Source organism: Anabrus simplex, chromosome 6 (assembly GCF_040414725.1).
Source record: "Anabrus simplex isolate iqAnaSimp1 chromosome 6, ASM4041472v1, whole genome shotgun sequence".
NCBI classification, from domain to species: Eukaryota; Metazoa; Arthropoda; class Insecta; order Orthoptera; family Tettigoniidae; genus Anabrus; species Anabrus simplex.
This window is the reverse complement of record NC_090270.1, coordinates 175,829,056-175,843,622: the sequence shown is the minus strand read 5'-3', so window position 1 is coordinate 175,843,622 and position 14,567 is coordinate 175,829,056. Positions and strand designations below refer to the sequence as shown.

General features: G+C 40.7%; 1 protein-coding gene across 1 annotated transcript in view; it reads left to right on the top strand.

The window, feature by feature from the left end:
- LOC136876268 (inactive pancreatic lipase-related protein 1-like) overlaps positions 1-14,567 on the top strand; it is a 343,437-nt gene that overhangs the window by 313,671 nt on the left and 15,199 nt on the right. Inside the window, exon 9 of the mRNA XM_068228354.1 lies at positions 12,122-12,258. Within this exon, the coding sequence (XP_068084455.1) occupies positions 12,122-12,258 (137 nt within the window). The remainder of the gene's footprint in view (positions 1-12,121; positions 12,259-14,567) is intronic.

Below are 14,567 nucleotides of genomic sequence, written 5' to 3'. Positions count from 1 at the left end.
GAAATCTACTGTTCAATACAAGACCTGAAGTCTTCTTGAATATCCTCCTAAAATTATTAGGAACAGTAGGATTAGAATGCACACGAAGCGCTTTTCTTTTGACGAATGTAGCACTATGAATTATTGAGTGCTTTGTTAAAAGTCAGTTAGTGTCCAAGTGGAATTACTCACTCAAAACGTATATGAAAACACTTATATCACTTTAATCTGCTTATAAGGATTGATGAAGTACTGTCCCGCGGCTTGGTGACTGGAACTTTCTGCAGCGTGCAGGCAAGACTCGAACTCAGCACTTGCAGCGTGACACGTTTCATTCAATCAAGACACCACGTTATTAACCCTCGTCGAAACCACGACCAATCCCTCGCTGGATACCACGATCGAAGAAACCACGATTAATCCCACGCTGGAGATGTCGTTCTACGTAGTGTAATATCACGACACTTCGCCAAGATTTCCGATGTTATTTTAAAGAGAAATGTTGAAACACAGAAAGTTCAATTGGCGTAATATAATGGGCTGTAGAAGTCATAATTATCATTAAGATTGGTATTTTACACTGACACAACTCTTAATGCACAGTTTGTATTCTCACGTTTGTTTTACGATGTTAAATACGTGACTCAGTATATCACAGTCTATGCTACAGTGTGATCCATAAGGCAACTTAATGCAGTAATGACCTGAGGTCGTTTTCAAAAATGGGAAACACAGTCATTCACTCACAGTTTATAGAACATGATTTGAACACTGTCACAGTACATAATAGTCACTGATTATGTCTTTGGTTCAATCGTAGAATAACCATCACAGTCCATGAAACACTCGAGAAAGTGCAATTAATATCACTGCTATAACAGTTTCTGGAATACTTATGTTCATAGATTATGAGGATTTTATGATTGAATTTGCATGATACGAGTTCGTATGACCTGTTATTGCCATAAAATGTCCTTAACATTCAGTGAGTTTCTTAGGGTAATAATCGAAAATTCGAAAAAATACGGGAAAAATACTCACATGTAGTCCTGTTAATTATTGAATATTTAGCGGAATGATATTTCACACAGTTCAAAATCGTAATAGTATACGAGAAATGCGTCTCAAAATTAAGTTGTCATAAATTGAAAGTTCAGTTTATCACGCACAATGTCCTTCTATGCTGTCACTGTGACAAAGTTCAAAATTATGGGAGATTGACAAAGTCCACAATACCGTCAATTGGTAAATTAAACACTTGAATTCTCATTTATACTTCAATGCACAGTCTCTATCGTAAATTCACTTAGTTAAGACACTCGTAAATCTTTACAACAGTTCACACGTCACGACGATGTTGAAATTTCACTTGCGACGACCACGCACAGTTTCAAAGTTCTAGAGTGTAACTTTCATATCTCTCGCGAAGCGCGACGGAGCATAGCGACGTCTAGTTATGATTGAGTCATAGAGTTTAAGATACACTGTGACACACACACTGACAATACCCTCGGGTCGTCGCCTATTTATATCCGGCTGGGAGCAGCTCTCTGAGTCAGGAGTCAGAGGGGTGAAAATACATTCCAAACCTCAACTCGTCATATCATTGAAACCACTAGGCGGATTAATCTCAAATTTGCAATGTTATATTTTTAAAATGTGAGCTACAATTTGGTGTTAGTCTCATATTTATTGCTCGAGTCGCTGAGAAGTTTAAAAATTGTTTCGAGACGTTTCTGCGGGGAGGTGAGCAACAAGCATTGATGACGTCACTCGACCTTGCCCCTCTCATGCTGTCTTCCTCACGCAGAGCAGTAGAGTCGAGAACGTTCTCTCGTACATTTGTTCGTACATCGTAACTTAGCCGTTCTCTCATCAATAAAGATTTTACAACACGTATGTGCCAGGGCCTATGCCTTCCTGGTACAATATATATATATTAATTCAGATCACTCTATCGGTAGGGGCGGTAGAATAACACCCACGGTATCCCCTGCCTGCGTTAGAGGCGACTAAGAGGGGCTCCAGGGGCTCTTAACATGGGAACGTGAGTTTGCGACCCTGGGGCCCTGAGCTGGGCACACATGTAAATTTGGTCCTGTAGAATCAAACTCGGCGCTTTCGAGTAGCAGGCATTAACAGACGTGTGGACATAACGTGGTAGGTGAATGAGAAACACAGTGTGTCTGTTTGTTGATATGAGCTTTTAGTTCAAAAACCAGAAGCAAAGCTACTGTTTGTACCGCCGGATGCCCTTCCTGCAAACAACGCTAAGATGTAATTACTAGAAACTAGGTCTATCAAGAAACAGAGAACCGAAACAATCACAAGAATCTGTTTTACGGCCGGATGACCATCCTAACGCCAACGCTATAATTACTAGGTCTAATAAGTAACAGGACATTACGTCACCGAGATTTGAACCGCGGATTCGTTCATTTTATTTCAAACTAAATGTGTGTCTTATTTGTCTATGCCCGAACAAGGCGATGAGTATTTTGCTGTGTTGTCAAGTGACTTCAGTTCACGTTTGCAAGCAGTACCAGAATCTCACAGACTTGCTCTCATTTGCTCTTATGACTTGGCACAGACTACATGAATACATACAACAACAAAATTATGATTTGATCTTTTCCGCCATTTTTTACATGTAAGTATCTTAGGAAATTCATATATCTCTTTATAGAGTAAATTAAAACTCGTGTGTAAGTATGTGTAATAAAATGTAAAATCTACCTCTCAACATCTTGTCTGTGTGTTCTGTTTTTCGAAAAAGGAGTGATGTGTGTGCGTATATCAGTGTATAAAATAAGGAGAGAGGTATATTTTGTAAATTAGTGTTTACAGAGCGAGTTAGCTACGCAGTATGTGTTTCCGCGGTTACTGATTTTCGCACTTGGCAAATAATAGAACATGTACGTTAACTGTATGCATGTTTTGTAAATTAGCGTTTACCGATCGAGTTGGCCACGCGGTATGTGTTCCCACGGTGTCTGATTACGCACTTGGCAAATGATAGATGTTGTACGTTAGCTGATTTCATATTTTGTAAATTAGCGTTACCGAGTGATTTGGTTACGCGGTTTGTGTTTCCGCGGTTTCTGATTTTTGTTCTTGTCGAATAATAGAAGATGTACGTTAGCTGTATTCATATTTTTTAAATTAGCGTTTACCGAGCGAGTTGGATACTCCGTTTGTGTTTCCGAGGGTTTCTGATTTTTGCACTTGGAAATAATAGGATATGTACGTTAGCTGTATTCATATTTTGTAAATTAGCGTTTACCGAGCGATTTGGCTACGTGGTTTGTGTTTCCGCGGTTTCTGACTTTTGTTCTTGTCAAATAATAGAAGATGTATGTTCGCTGTATTTATATTTTGCACATTAGCGTTTACTGAGCGAGTTGGCTACGCGGTTTGTGTTTCCGAGGTTTCTGATTTTCGCACTTGGGAAGTAATAGGAGATGTACGTTAGCTGTATTCATATTTTGTAAATTAGCGTTTACCGAGCAAGTTGGCTACGCGGTTTGTATTTCCGCGGTTTCTGATTTTCGCACTTGGCAAATAATGGGAGATGTACGTTAGTTGTATGTATATTGTGTAAATTAGCATTTACCGAGCGAGTTAGCTGCGCGTTTAGAGCAATGTGTTTCCGCGTTTTCTGATTTTCGCATTGGGCAAATAATAGAACATGTACGTTAGCTGTATTCATACATTGTAAATTAGAGTTTACCGAGGGATTTAGCTACGCGGTATGTGTTTCCGCGGTTTCTGATTACGCACTTGGCAAATTATAGAATTTATGCGTTAGCTTAATTCATATTTTGTAATTTAGCGTTTACCGAGCGATTTGGCTACGCGGTTTGTGTTTCCGCGGTTTCTGATGTTCACACTTGGCAAATAACAGACTATGTACGTTAGCAGTATTCATATTTAGTAAATTAGCGTTCACCGAGTGGTTTGGCTACGCGGTTTGATTTCTGCGTTTCCTGATTTTTGCACTTGGCAAATAATGGGAGATGTACGTTAGCTGTATTTATATTTTGTGAATTTGCGATCAGCGAGCGAGTTAGCTGCGCGTTTAGAGCAATATGTGTTTCCGCGGTTTCTGATTTTCGCACTTATCCAATAATAGGAGTTGTACGTTAACTGTATTCATATTTTGTAAATTGCCGTTTACCGAGCGAATGGCTACGCGGTTTCTGATTTTCGCACTTGGGAAATGATGCACGTTAGCTGTATTTATATTTTGTAAATTTGTGATCACCGAGCTTGTGTCGTCACCTACAATAGTGTTCCCTGCTAAGCAGAAAACATGTTTTAATCAGTTATTTAATGTTCTGAGGACAACAGTCAGTGTTCTGAACAAGTGTTGTAGGTAACGACATCTAGCAGAGTGTTCGATTCTAGTCTTGCAGCATACTGTAGCAGCAATAAGGTTAGAATCAGTCGAGACAGCACTACTAATAATAGCTATGTTTAAGAATCTTGTTAACAGAACGGCACTAAGAATAGCAATGTTTAAAAATCTTGTGATCATAGCAGCAGTAAGAATTTTTTCTGTTCGAATACATCTTCTTACGACAAAGGTATGCTATGCTGTAAACATGTTTTCATCAGTTATTTAGTGTTCTGAACATAACAATCAGTGTTCTCAACACGTGTTGTAGGTAACGACATCGAGTATAGTGATCGATTCTAGCCTTGCAGCAATCAGTAGGAGGAATAAGTTTAGAATCTGTCAATATAGCAGCACTAAGAGTAGCCATGTTTGAAAATTGTGAACATTGCAGCAGTAAGAATAGCGATGTTTAAAAATCTCGAGAACAGAGTGTCAGTAAGTTTTTTATTTTCTACCGCTAGTGCTTGTACGCGTCACCTATCGATTATGCATGCATCGACTAACGTACTAACCTTTTTTCAGCTAGAGTGTACAACGTTCGCATGCGTGCGCGCGCACCTATCGATAAGTATATACATCGACTATCGCACTAAACTTCTTCCGCCAGAGCGTTCAACGATCGCATGTGCGCGCGCACCTCCCCTCTATCTACTGCTCATCGGTCTGCGCACCTTCCACCCGCTTTCCGATGCAATGAAAAAGGCAGTGCATAGTGTCTATTCTTTGCCAATCTCTCCGAAGAGAGAGGCGGCCGTGCCTAGCTTTTTAGCCGGGCAATATTTTTTTGGTGGAGGACTACCAAGGCGGTGGACCTCTACGAAGAGAGCGCATCTCCCCATCCCCTACTTTTTGGACGGGGAGATAGGGGAAAGAGGATTACATCTTTAAGCCCCCCTTACTCCTCCGAAGTCAATAAAGCATAACCATTTACTTAGTTTAGCCTACGTAGTTAAAGATGATAGTCGTGGAATTTCAAATTTCACGTGCCTACGTGCATAAGGTGGCAGCCATGAAGTTTTAGCCCCGTCAAGTTGCCAGCACGATGCTGTCTTGTTTAAAGATAACAGCTGTCACCTTGACAGCAGCCGAGAAAGCACGTGGAATTTCAAATTGCCCGCCACTAAGTGCGTAAGGTAGCAGCTATGAGGTTTAGTGCCATAAGGATGGCAGCACTGGCGATGCACTCTTGTTTAAAGATGGCAGCTGTGACGTCAGCAGTCACGTGACCCGATCCGTGGCTCTGATTGGCCCGCTGTGTGAACCCCTTTGCCCTACTACTACCATGCTCGAAGACAATCGTTATAATTTCGGAATCGTCAGGCCGATTTCAAAAAACGAAGTGTCGTTTGGAAGGTTAGGATATATCCTATAAAACGATGTAAACCCATTTCATCTGATGAATCTGTTAGCGACGGACGTCACTTCCGAAAAATGTGGAATTTTCGTCAAATTTTCGGGATGTCCAAGTTTAAAACAAAACAAGCGAAAGCAACTTATTACTAAACGAATGATGAGAGCAGACGTCTTTAAGTAGTAACTCTAGCAAGCAAGCAAGCCTTACTTGCTCCGCACGGGACGGCTGGCTGCCACATGGGAAGAGAGTGTCGGACAGGCGGCTTGCATACCGTAGCGGTACTTGCAGTATTATATTATTATATTATATTATTATGTCCACCTCTGCGGTGTAGTGGCTAGTGTGATTTGTCGCCACGCCCGATTCCCGAAATTACCAAAGAGGTACGAGGATTGGAACGGGGTTCAGTCAGCCTCGGGAGGTCAACTGAGTAGAGATCGGTTTCGATTCCCTCCTCAGCCATCCTCGAAATGTGTTTCTGTGGTTTCCCATTTCTCATCCAGGCAAATGCCGGGATGGTACCTAACTGAAAGCCACGGGCGCTTCATTCCCTCTTCTTTGTCCATCCCTTCCAATCCCCTCCACACAAGACTCCCGTTCAGCAAAGCAGGTGAGGCCGCCTCGTCAGTTGTGTCCCCGACCTAAAGTATCATGCTCAAGGACGCTGCCCTTGAGGCGGTAGGGGTGAGATCCTTCGCTGAGTCCGAGGGAAACACCAACCCTGGAGAATAAACGGATTAGGAAAGAAAGAAAGGAAGAAAGAATGACTATATTATTGTTATTATTTGGAGCAGGGATCAAATGGAATGATCAGGACACAGATTAACAAGGCAACCAAATTATTCATCAACAAGGGAAAAATTGAGCATTGTGCAATATGCCCTGAATAGGTACATTTTCGCGATTAAGTAACTAACATTTTGGGATCCGGGCGTTTATTGAAAGGAACACAGGCTTGAAAGTCGTGTAGTGTGAGAATTATGTGTATTCCCCACTGGCTTTCAGTACGTATTACGTCAAGCATATACCCTCCATCCTCGTTCAGCTGGCTCGGAAATTGCTCCGCACTGAGTTGACGCTAGCTGGATAAGAGGACTAAATTACTAACAAAATGAGACTAAATTAATCTCTTCAGAATCAAAAACAGAGTGCGCAGGATCAAAGGAATTTCGTCAGCGCAAATGCCAAAGGGCGGTTTCGAGCGCGGACGCGTCGAATGCACCTGTGGAAGTGGACGGTAGCATCGATACTACTATGTGGTCGGTCGGGGAGGCACCTGCTGTGACTATTAACACCAGCACCACCTGACCAGACTTGCATTCTAAATGGCTATATAAACATGGCAACTCCACTATCACTTCCAGCTAACACTATATTTCCAGTAAAGTACAGAAATAAATCTTTAGATCCACTTTCTCAGGGACCATAAGAGCTACATCAAACTGAGTGCACTTCCTTAATTGGCTGTAAGCTGAAAGGAAGTTTTGCAAAAAAAGTACTTCTCTCTAAAATATTATTAAGGCACTATCCACAACATATTTAAGGGAAAACTACTTTCGTTTTGAGTGCCAATTTCAATAGCGAAAAACTCCATGGCTAAATGGTTAGCGTGGTGGCCTTTGGTCACTGTGGTCCCGGGTTCGATTACCGGCAGGGTCGGGAATTTTAACCATAATTGGTTAAATTTCGCTGGCACGGGGGCTGGGTGTATGTGTCTTCATCATCATTTCATCGTCATCACGACGCGCAGGTCGCCTACGGGTGTCAAATCAAAAGATCTGCATCTGGCGAGCCGAACTTGTCCTCGGACACTCCGGGCACTAAAAGCCATACGCCATTTCATTTAAATAGGCAAAAATACTTTCTGGATACACTTGTCAGTCTTTATTATAATTAGTAGTGCTGCTAACTTGAATAAACAGAAAGACATTATTACTGATTTGTTCTGTAAAAATTGGTGCAAAAGTTGAGGCAGAAATTTGAATTTTAAACGTGTTTTGTTGCTATTCCCACTCCTGTTTATGAACTAAGAGACTTAAATAGATGGTATTTTGTATGTATTCCGAACGAGACTACAAAAGAGTCCTTACAGCATGCAGGTTTCACGTCCAAGTGCCCGTAATATGTTGCAAAATGTTCCACTGTCTTCCATCACATGTATATGGAAATATTCACAAGATCAAATATACCTTGATTTTCTGTTTATGTTAAATTATTTTTCTCTAACAATGTACAGTCAATCCTAATGCATTTTTCATCGGTAATGAAACAATTGACAAATTTTATTTTAATGAAACCTTGAAAATGATCTACTTTCATTCGAACGTAAAAATGATAAACTACTTTTCAACATTCATTAACCGTTTTATCAACTAAACTTAGACTATCAAGTAATATTGTACTGAGTATTTTGCTTGGAAGTAATAGTGATAAAATAAATGAATTAATGAATGAATACTGTAAGTTAGTGAGCGACAGAGTGAGTTACAGATGAATGATGAACAGAATAAACGAATGAGTGAGTTAGAGTACGAATTGCGGAATGAATGAGTGAGTGATAGAATGGCTGAGTGCGTCGATGGGTAAGTGAATTCTTTAATGAGTGATAGAAAGGCTGTATGAGTAATTGAGTGTGTAACAGATTGTTGTGTGAATGAACCGCTGAGTGGGTGAGTGAAATAGTGAGCGAGTGACTGAATAGGCGATAGAAAGACTGTATAAATGAAAGGGAGAATGAATGATAAAAACACTAAATTACAGATTGGTTGTTTGATATAATGAATGAATAAGTGACACAGTGACTATGTGGGTGATCTACCCAAGAATAAACAAAAGTATTGTTATAACTTCTATTACTGATGTCAGCAAATTTATTTCTTCCAGTGCATGCGTGCAGCCACTTCATGGCAGTCGACTACTTGGCGGACGCGCTGACCGCACGTAACTGCCGATACTGGGGAGTACAGGCTATTAGTAGCCCCTGGTGAGGAATCAAACAATTTATTCTACAATGTGGTTGAACATTTGATGGATTTCATTTAATGAAGAAACTGTAGGTTGGTGAAGTGCAATGCCCATCTGAAAAAAAAAAAAAAAAAAAAAAAAAAAAAAACAGAAACTGTGCTCTAAGCTCAGGTCTCTTGCTGGAACTTCCCCGAGGGAATGTAATACCATACTTCCTGCAGCACTGTGGCATATGTATTTAGTGATGATGGCCGTTCGGGTCTAGAGTGATGTCGTCGTTCTGCCTTTAAACTGCTCTGTATTATGAGGAGAAAACTAAGTCCTTTTTGTAAAAAGCACCCCTAGACCCTCATCTCAACTCCTCTGGGTGCTGTTCACACCCAAACCCTTCCATCTGACTGCCACACTGTAAAGGATGATTCGGTTCTCAAAATCACGATTCTTCAGTCGCCAAAGGACCTCAGGTGGCACTCCTTACACCTCCAAATGATGGGCTTAGTGTTCACCGGTAAAAAGTTCGGTTTATAAGCTGGTGCCTGAGCCTTGAAACCCAATCTTCGAATCTCCTGGCGCACAGTCATGGTGAGGATTTCACGCGTGATGGTATCAGATCATGTTGTTAGATTTTCCGTACTACCTTCTTCAAAGCTCAACCGTATTTCCTGACCAACACACGTCGCCATCCCGATAGTGCCTTTATTTTCGATCTGTATTCCCGTTTCCACTTGAAAATCAGGACCTTAACAGTCAACTTGGGCAACTTGAGAAGGGCAGAAATAGCCCTGACTGACTGTTTACTGATACAACAAAATGACGTTCAAAGTCAGTAAGCATCCTTGCTCCACCCTTTCAGTAAGTATGTTGTAGCGCTGACTGAGCACCATCGAGCATTGAGCCGCCTTTTGTTGCAGCAGCGACAGATGTAATTATATCTGGGCTACAGTTTAGGTATAAAGATGGGTTTCAGGATTCTTTTGACAAGATGGTGTATGTGAATATTATGTTTACTTTCACATTATCAACTTGAGCTGTATCAGGTTTGCAACAAGTTTCTGTCAGGTACAAAGTATTGGCGGAGCTTTCACTTGTTTCCGAACTTGGATCGAGGTGCCTTTATAGTTCTGAGTCCAAGTGAGCTCCAAGTTCGAATCCTAGTGGGGTTGGTGATTTCCCGCAGCTCAAACGTTAAGTGTATCGAATTAAACAGTAGCACTTGAGCTGTGCTGTTTCAATTGAACGCACAAGCTTTTAATGTGCAGTTATGCTTGTTAGCTACACAAGTAGAGGAGCTGCGGGTTCGAATCCTAGTCTGGTCGGTTCAGTCCAAGAAAAAATCTAGTGTTCGATTTTCCTGGTTAATGTTGAGCTTCAGTCTAAGAGAGTTCCAAGTTCCATATTCGGTCTTCTTTTGTTCAAGGGAGTCCTAGACTCGATCTCTGTGTAGGTTAGATATTTCGACTAATGTTACTTTTCTTCAAGGACGCCCCAGACTCGTTCTCTGTTTTGCGTCGAATATTAATAATGTTTATGTCCTATTAACGGCTTTTAGATACACCGAAGTGCCGGAATTTAGTCCCATAGACGTTCTTTTCTTGTTGAAGGGAGTCCCAGGCTCAAAATCGGTTTGGGTCAACTATTAGTAATGATATTGTCTTAAGGTCCTGCTAAATACATTTTAGAGTAGCTGACGTGCCAGAAGTTAGTCCCGCAGTAGTTCTATTTTAGTTCAAGGGGGTTCCAAACTCGATCTCCCATTTAGGTCAAAGTCCAAGTTACAGACACTAAAAATATGAATAAAGTACATGTATTAAGCCTTACACCACCTCCCTAGTCCCCTGTACAGCCACCGTCATCTTCTTAGTTCAACTAAGAGTTCCCCGAAGTCACCTTCCGACAATACGCCCTCTATGAATAAAACATACATATTAAGAATTATGGCCGTCATCTTGTTCCTAGTTCAGCTCCAAGCTTCCAATGTTACACCCCTATGAATAACGCATATGTATTAAGTCTTATAGCCGCCATCTTGTTATTAGTTCATCTCCAAGCCCCCTTAAGTCTAAGCTCCCCCTCTTAACCACAGGGTAAGCTTGCAATTTTTGGCATGGAACTTGGGTCTTAGGCCCTTAAGCTTAGGGTTGAACCCGAAGTCTGTAAAGTAAAGCCAGGACATGTATTCAGCGTAAGGTCATGTAAGGTTAAGAGCACGCTCTTAACCAAATTAGCTAACGGGCACGCTCTTAGCTATCAGCCCGTACCGTGCAGTGACGTCACTCACCGGATCAGGCCTCGTCCAGGGGCCACCGGGGTCCGGATGCTGCAGAACTGTCCAAAAGTATCTAGTGATATTGTTATTTTATCTGAGACTGCAGAAGATCTCGAGAAGTTGCTGAATGGTATGGATGAAGTCTTGGGTAAGGAGTACAAGATGAAAATAAATAAGTCCAAAACAATAGTAATGGATTGCCTCGAACGAAGGTAGGCGAATATTGTTACTTGCGTAGTAAAATAACTAACGATGGCAGAAGTAAGGAGGACATAAAATGCAGATTAGCACAAGCAAGGGAGAGCTTTCTTAAGAAGATAAATTTGCTTACTTCAAACATTGATAGAGGAATTAGAAAGATGTTTCTGAAGACTTTTATCTGGAGCGTGGCATTGTATGGAAATGAAATATGGACGATAACCAGCTCAGAAAGAAGGAGAATAGAAGCTTTTGAAATGTGGTGTTACAGAAGAATTCTGAAGGTGAGATGGGTAGATCGAATCACGAATGAAGAGATACTGCATCAAATTGGTGAGAGGAGATCAATTTGGCTAAATTTGACGAGAAGAAGAGATATTATGATAGGACACATTTTAAGACACCCAGTACTTCTGCAGTTGGTTTTTGGAGGGAAGTGTTGTGGGTAAGAACGGTACGGGTAGATCAAGGTATGAATATGACAAGCAGATTAGAGCAGATGTAGGATGCAATAGTTACGTAGAAATGAAAAGGTTAGCACAGGATAGTGTGGCATGGAGAGCTGCATCAAACCAGTCTATGGAACGATGACTCAAACAGAACACTTATAATAATGACAAAGGTTAGATAATCGGTAGTTTATGCAGTGGAGAAACTACAATGTCACTATTACATTTAAGCTCAGTTCACCTCCTTACTATTATTTCGTTTACACAAAACCTTTCGTGGTATTATTTATTCATTCTGCCACCAATATGTGTTTTCCAAAGGACCCAGAACAACCCACAAGTTTCGTAAAATAAAAATCTCATTATTGCCACCGAGATTATTATTATTATTATTATTATTATTATTATTATTATTATTATTATTATTATTATTATTATTATTATTATTATTTTATTTCATTTACACGCTAAAGAACGTCACAGCTGAAATGTGTACCTGTTGAATGTTACAGGGGCTCCGGGCACAGCAAAGCGTTCATTGTGAATTCACTGGTGAAAGCCTGTGACCTGGACGCGTGCTCCGCACTTGACGACCCGGTACATCTGCCAGCCAGGGGAATAGTTCATGTGGACACTCGTAGGGTTTGTTGTAAGTAACTCTTATCACCCACATGAAAGTTTTTAGCGATCGTCACTACTTAAGCAACATCAAATTGTGAAATATGTGTATGTTGGGATCGTGTATACTCATAATAACTTATAATTTCCTTCCAGTTAAATCAAATGTCTTCCGACTTTCAGTACCCTCTTAATTTGTAATGCATATTGACACTAAATGACAAAGGTTAGATAATCGGTGGTTTATGCAATGGAGAAACTACAATGTCACTATTACATTTAAGCTCAGTTCGCCTCCTTACTATTATTTGGTTTCCACAAAACCTTTCGTGGTATTATTTATTCATTCTGCCACCAATGCGTGTTTTCCAAAGGACCCAGAACAACCCACAAGTTTCGTAAAAGAAAAATCTCATTATTGCCACCGAGATTATTATAATCGTGATAATAATTTTGTTTTGAATATTTCTGTCCAGTCTGTGGTTCCTCTAGCACCCAGAAGCAGTCGTCATATTCGTATATTCCTGTCACTGTAGGCTCTCTGGAAGTAGAGTATTGTTGGCACATATATAGGGTGGTTCACAAGCCCCTTATTTTTTTCGGAGGTAGGTAATCTAACTAACGAAAATATCATAGTCATCCGAATAATAATACCACCTGCTTCTTTATGGCCTTAGTACAACCATACTGTTTATATAATGCTCGCGAATATGGTAGAAATCATTAAACGTAGTGTTATTTCTTCTTCTGATTATTATTATTGTTACCATGTTTTGGTGGACCAGCAGAGGTGAAAGAAGGTGCGGGCTGGAATATGTCTCAACTACGAAATTAAAGTTAATTTAAAATTTAACAAAGGTTATATTTTCTTTTCAAGATCAAGAAATAACAAGTACAACAGGGACCCAGTAGCATATCAACAAATTAAGAATGTACAATTACAGTTTGTTACTGGATTTGGGCTTCGAGCCCCAGACTCACAATCCTTGAGCAATGAGCCCAACTTTACCTATGTACAAAGTTCAACAAAGGGGCAGAAAACCCCAATCATGCCAAGGAGCACTTGCTCCCAATTACCCAGTTAAGCCTCCTCGAGGCACACAGAAAGTGCATTTTTAAGAAAGAGCAAACCCGCTCTCAAAGTTCAAGCCTACTCAAAGGCCACACCAAACTCCACCTTCAATCTTCCCTCCAGGCACACTAGAACAGGGGTAATAATACCCAACCTACTGAGGCCTATTCATTAAAGAAACAGGTCAATTACATGGCCCAAAATTCTGAGTTGAATGGAGGCGTAGCTTCCACTCCTAATACACTTTTAAAACCTACTTGGCACTAGGCCGCTTACGCAAGGGCTAATCCCATACTAAGGAGGTGACACGATAAGAAAACTTATTTACATTACGAAGAGAAGAAAAACGGTAATGAAAACGTAGTCACCTCAAAACAATATGAGTGGGAGCTCGAGAGGGTTAGGCACTCTCTATCTCAATTTATAGTTAAAGAGCCAAAATTTTACCAAATGTCTATTACATTTTAAGGATAGGTTACATGAGAAAAGTTTAGAACCTGCCCCGAGGGTTAAACTGCAGAGCTAGCAAGAAATAAAGTTATTAAATGGCCATTACCTTGTAGGAGAACTGCTGCCCAAAGAAAGGGGCGCTTCCCGCCCCCTGCTACATAATCACACACTAAGCAAGATGTCGATGAAGTGGCCACGAGCCATGAACCTCAGCAGTTTTATACCCCAAGGAAACTTCGAGGCCTTTCATGAAATAAAAGAGCCACACCCCTTCACTTTATTGGCTAACACCAAAAGTTACACACAGCATGAACAAGAAACCTAGGATTGGAGGAAAATTAATTAAGAAAATTCGGGATTGGCTGCATTCAAAACTGGCGGAAACAGAGATTAATATTGCCAACCCAAAAGATGAAAGAAAGAAATTTAACAACGAACAAACTTAGGGATACAAAATTTCTTCAAAAACAGTTCGTTAACTTCGCACCAGAGTGCACAGTTATAGTTTTTATGTAGTGACATGTAGAAGAGAATGTCCACACTTCTTGCTACAGAGCAAACAAACATAAATCGAAATAGACACAGTTCAGAACACTTCAAAATTTACAGTAGCGACATCTTCTGAGAAACCTTAGAATTAATATGGTTGTTAAAGTTCAGGCTTTCTCCTGTAGAGGAGTTTCAACTGGCGCAATGTTTGAATTAGCGGCGTGGAGATGTACCGCCCGGTACAATTATTATTCTATTTCTTAATCTGTTTACCCTCCAGGGTTGGTTTTTCCCTCGGACTCAGCGAGGGATCCCACCTCTACCCCCTC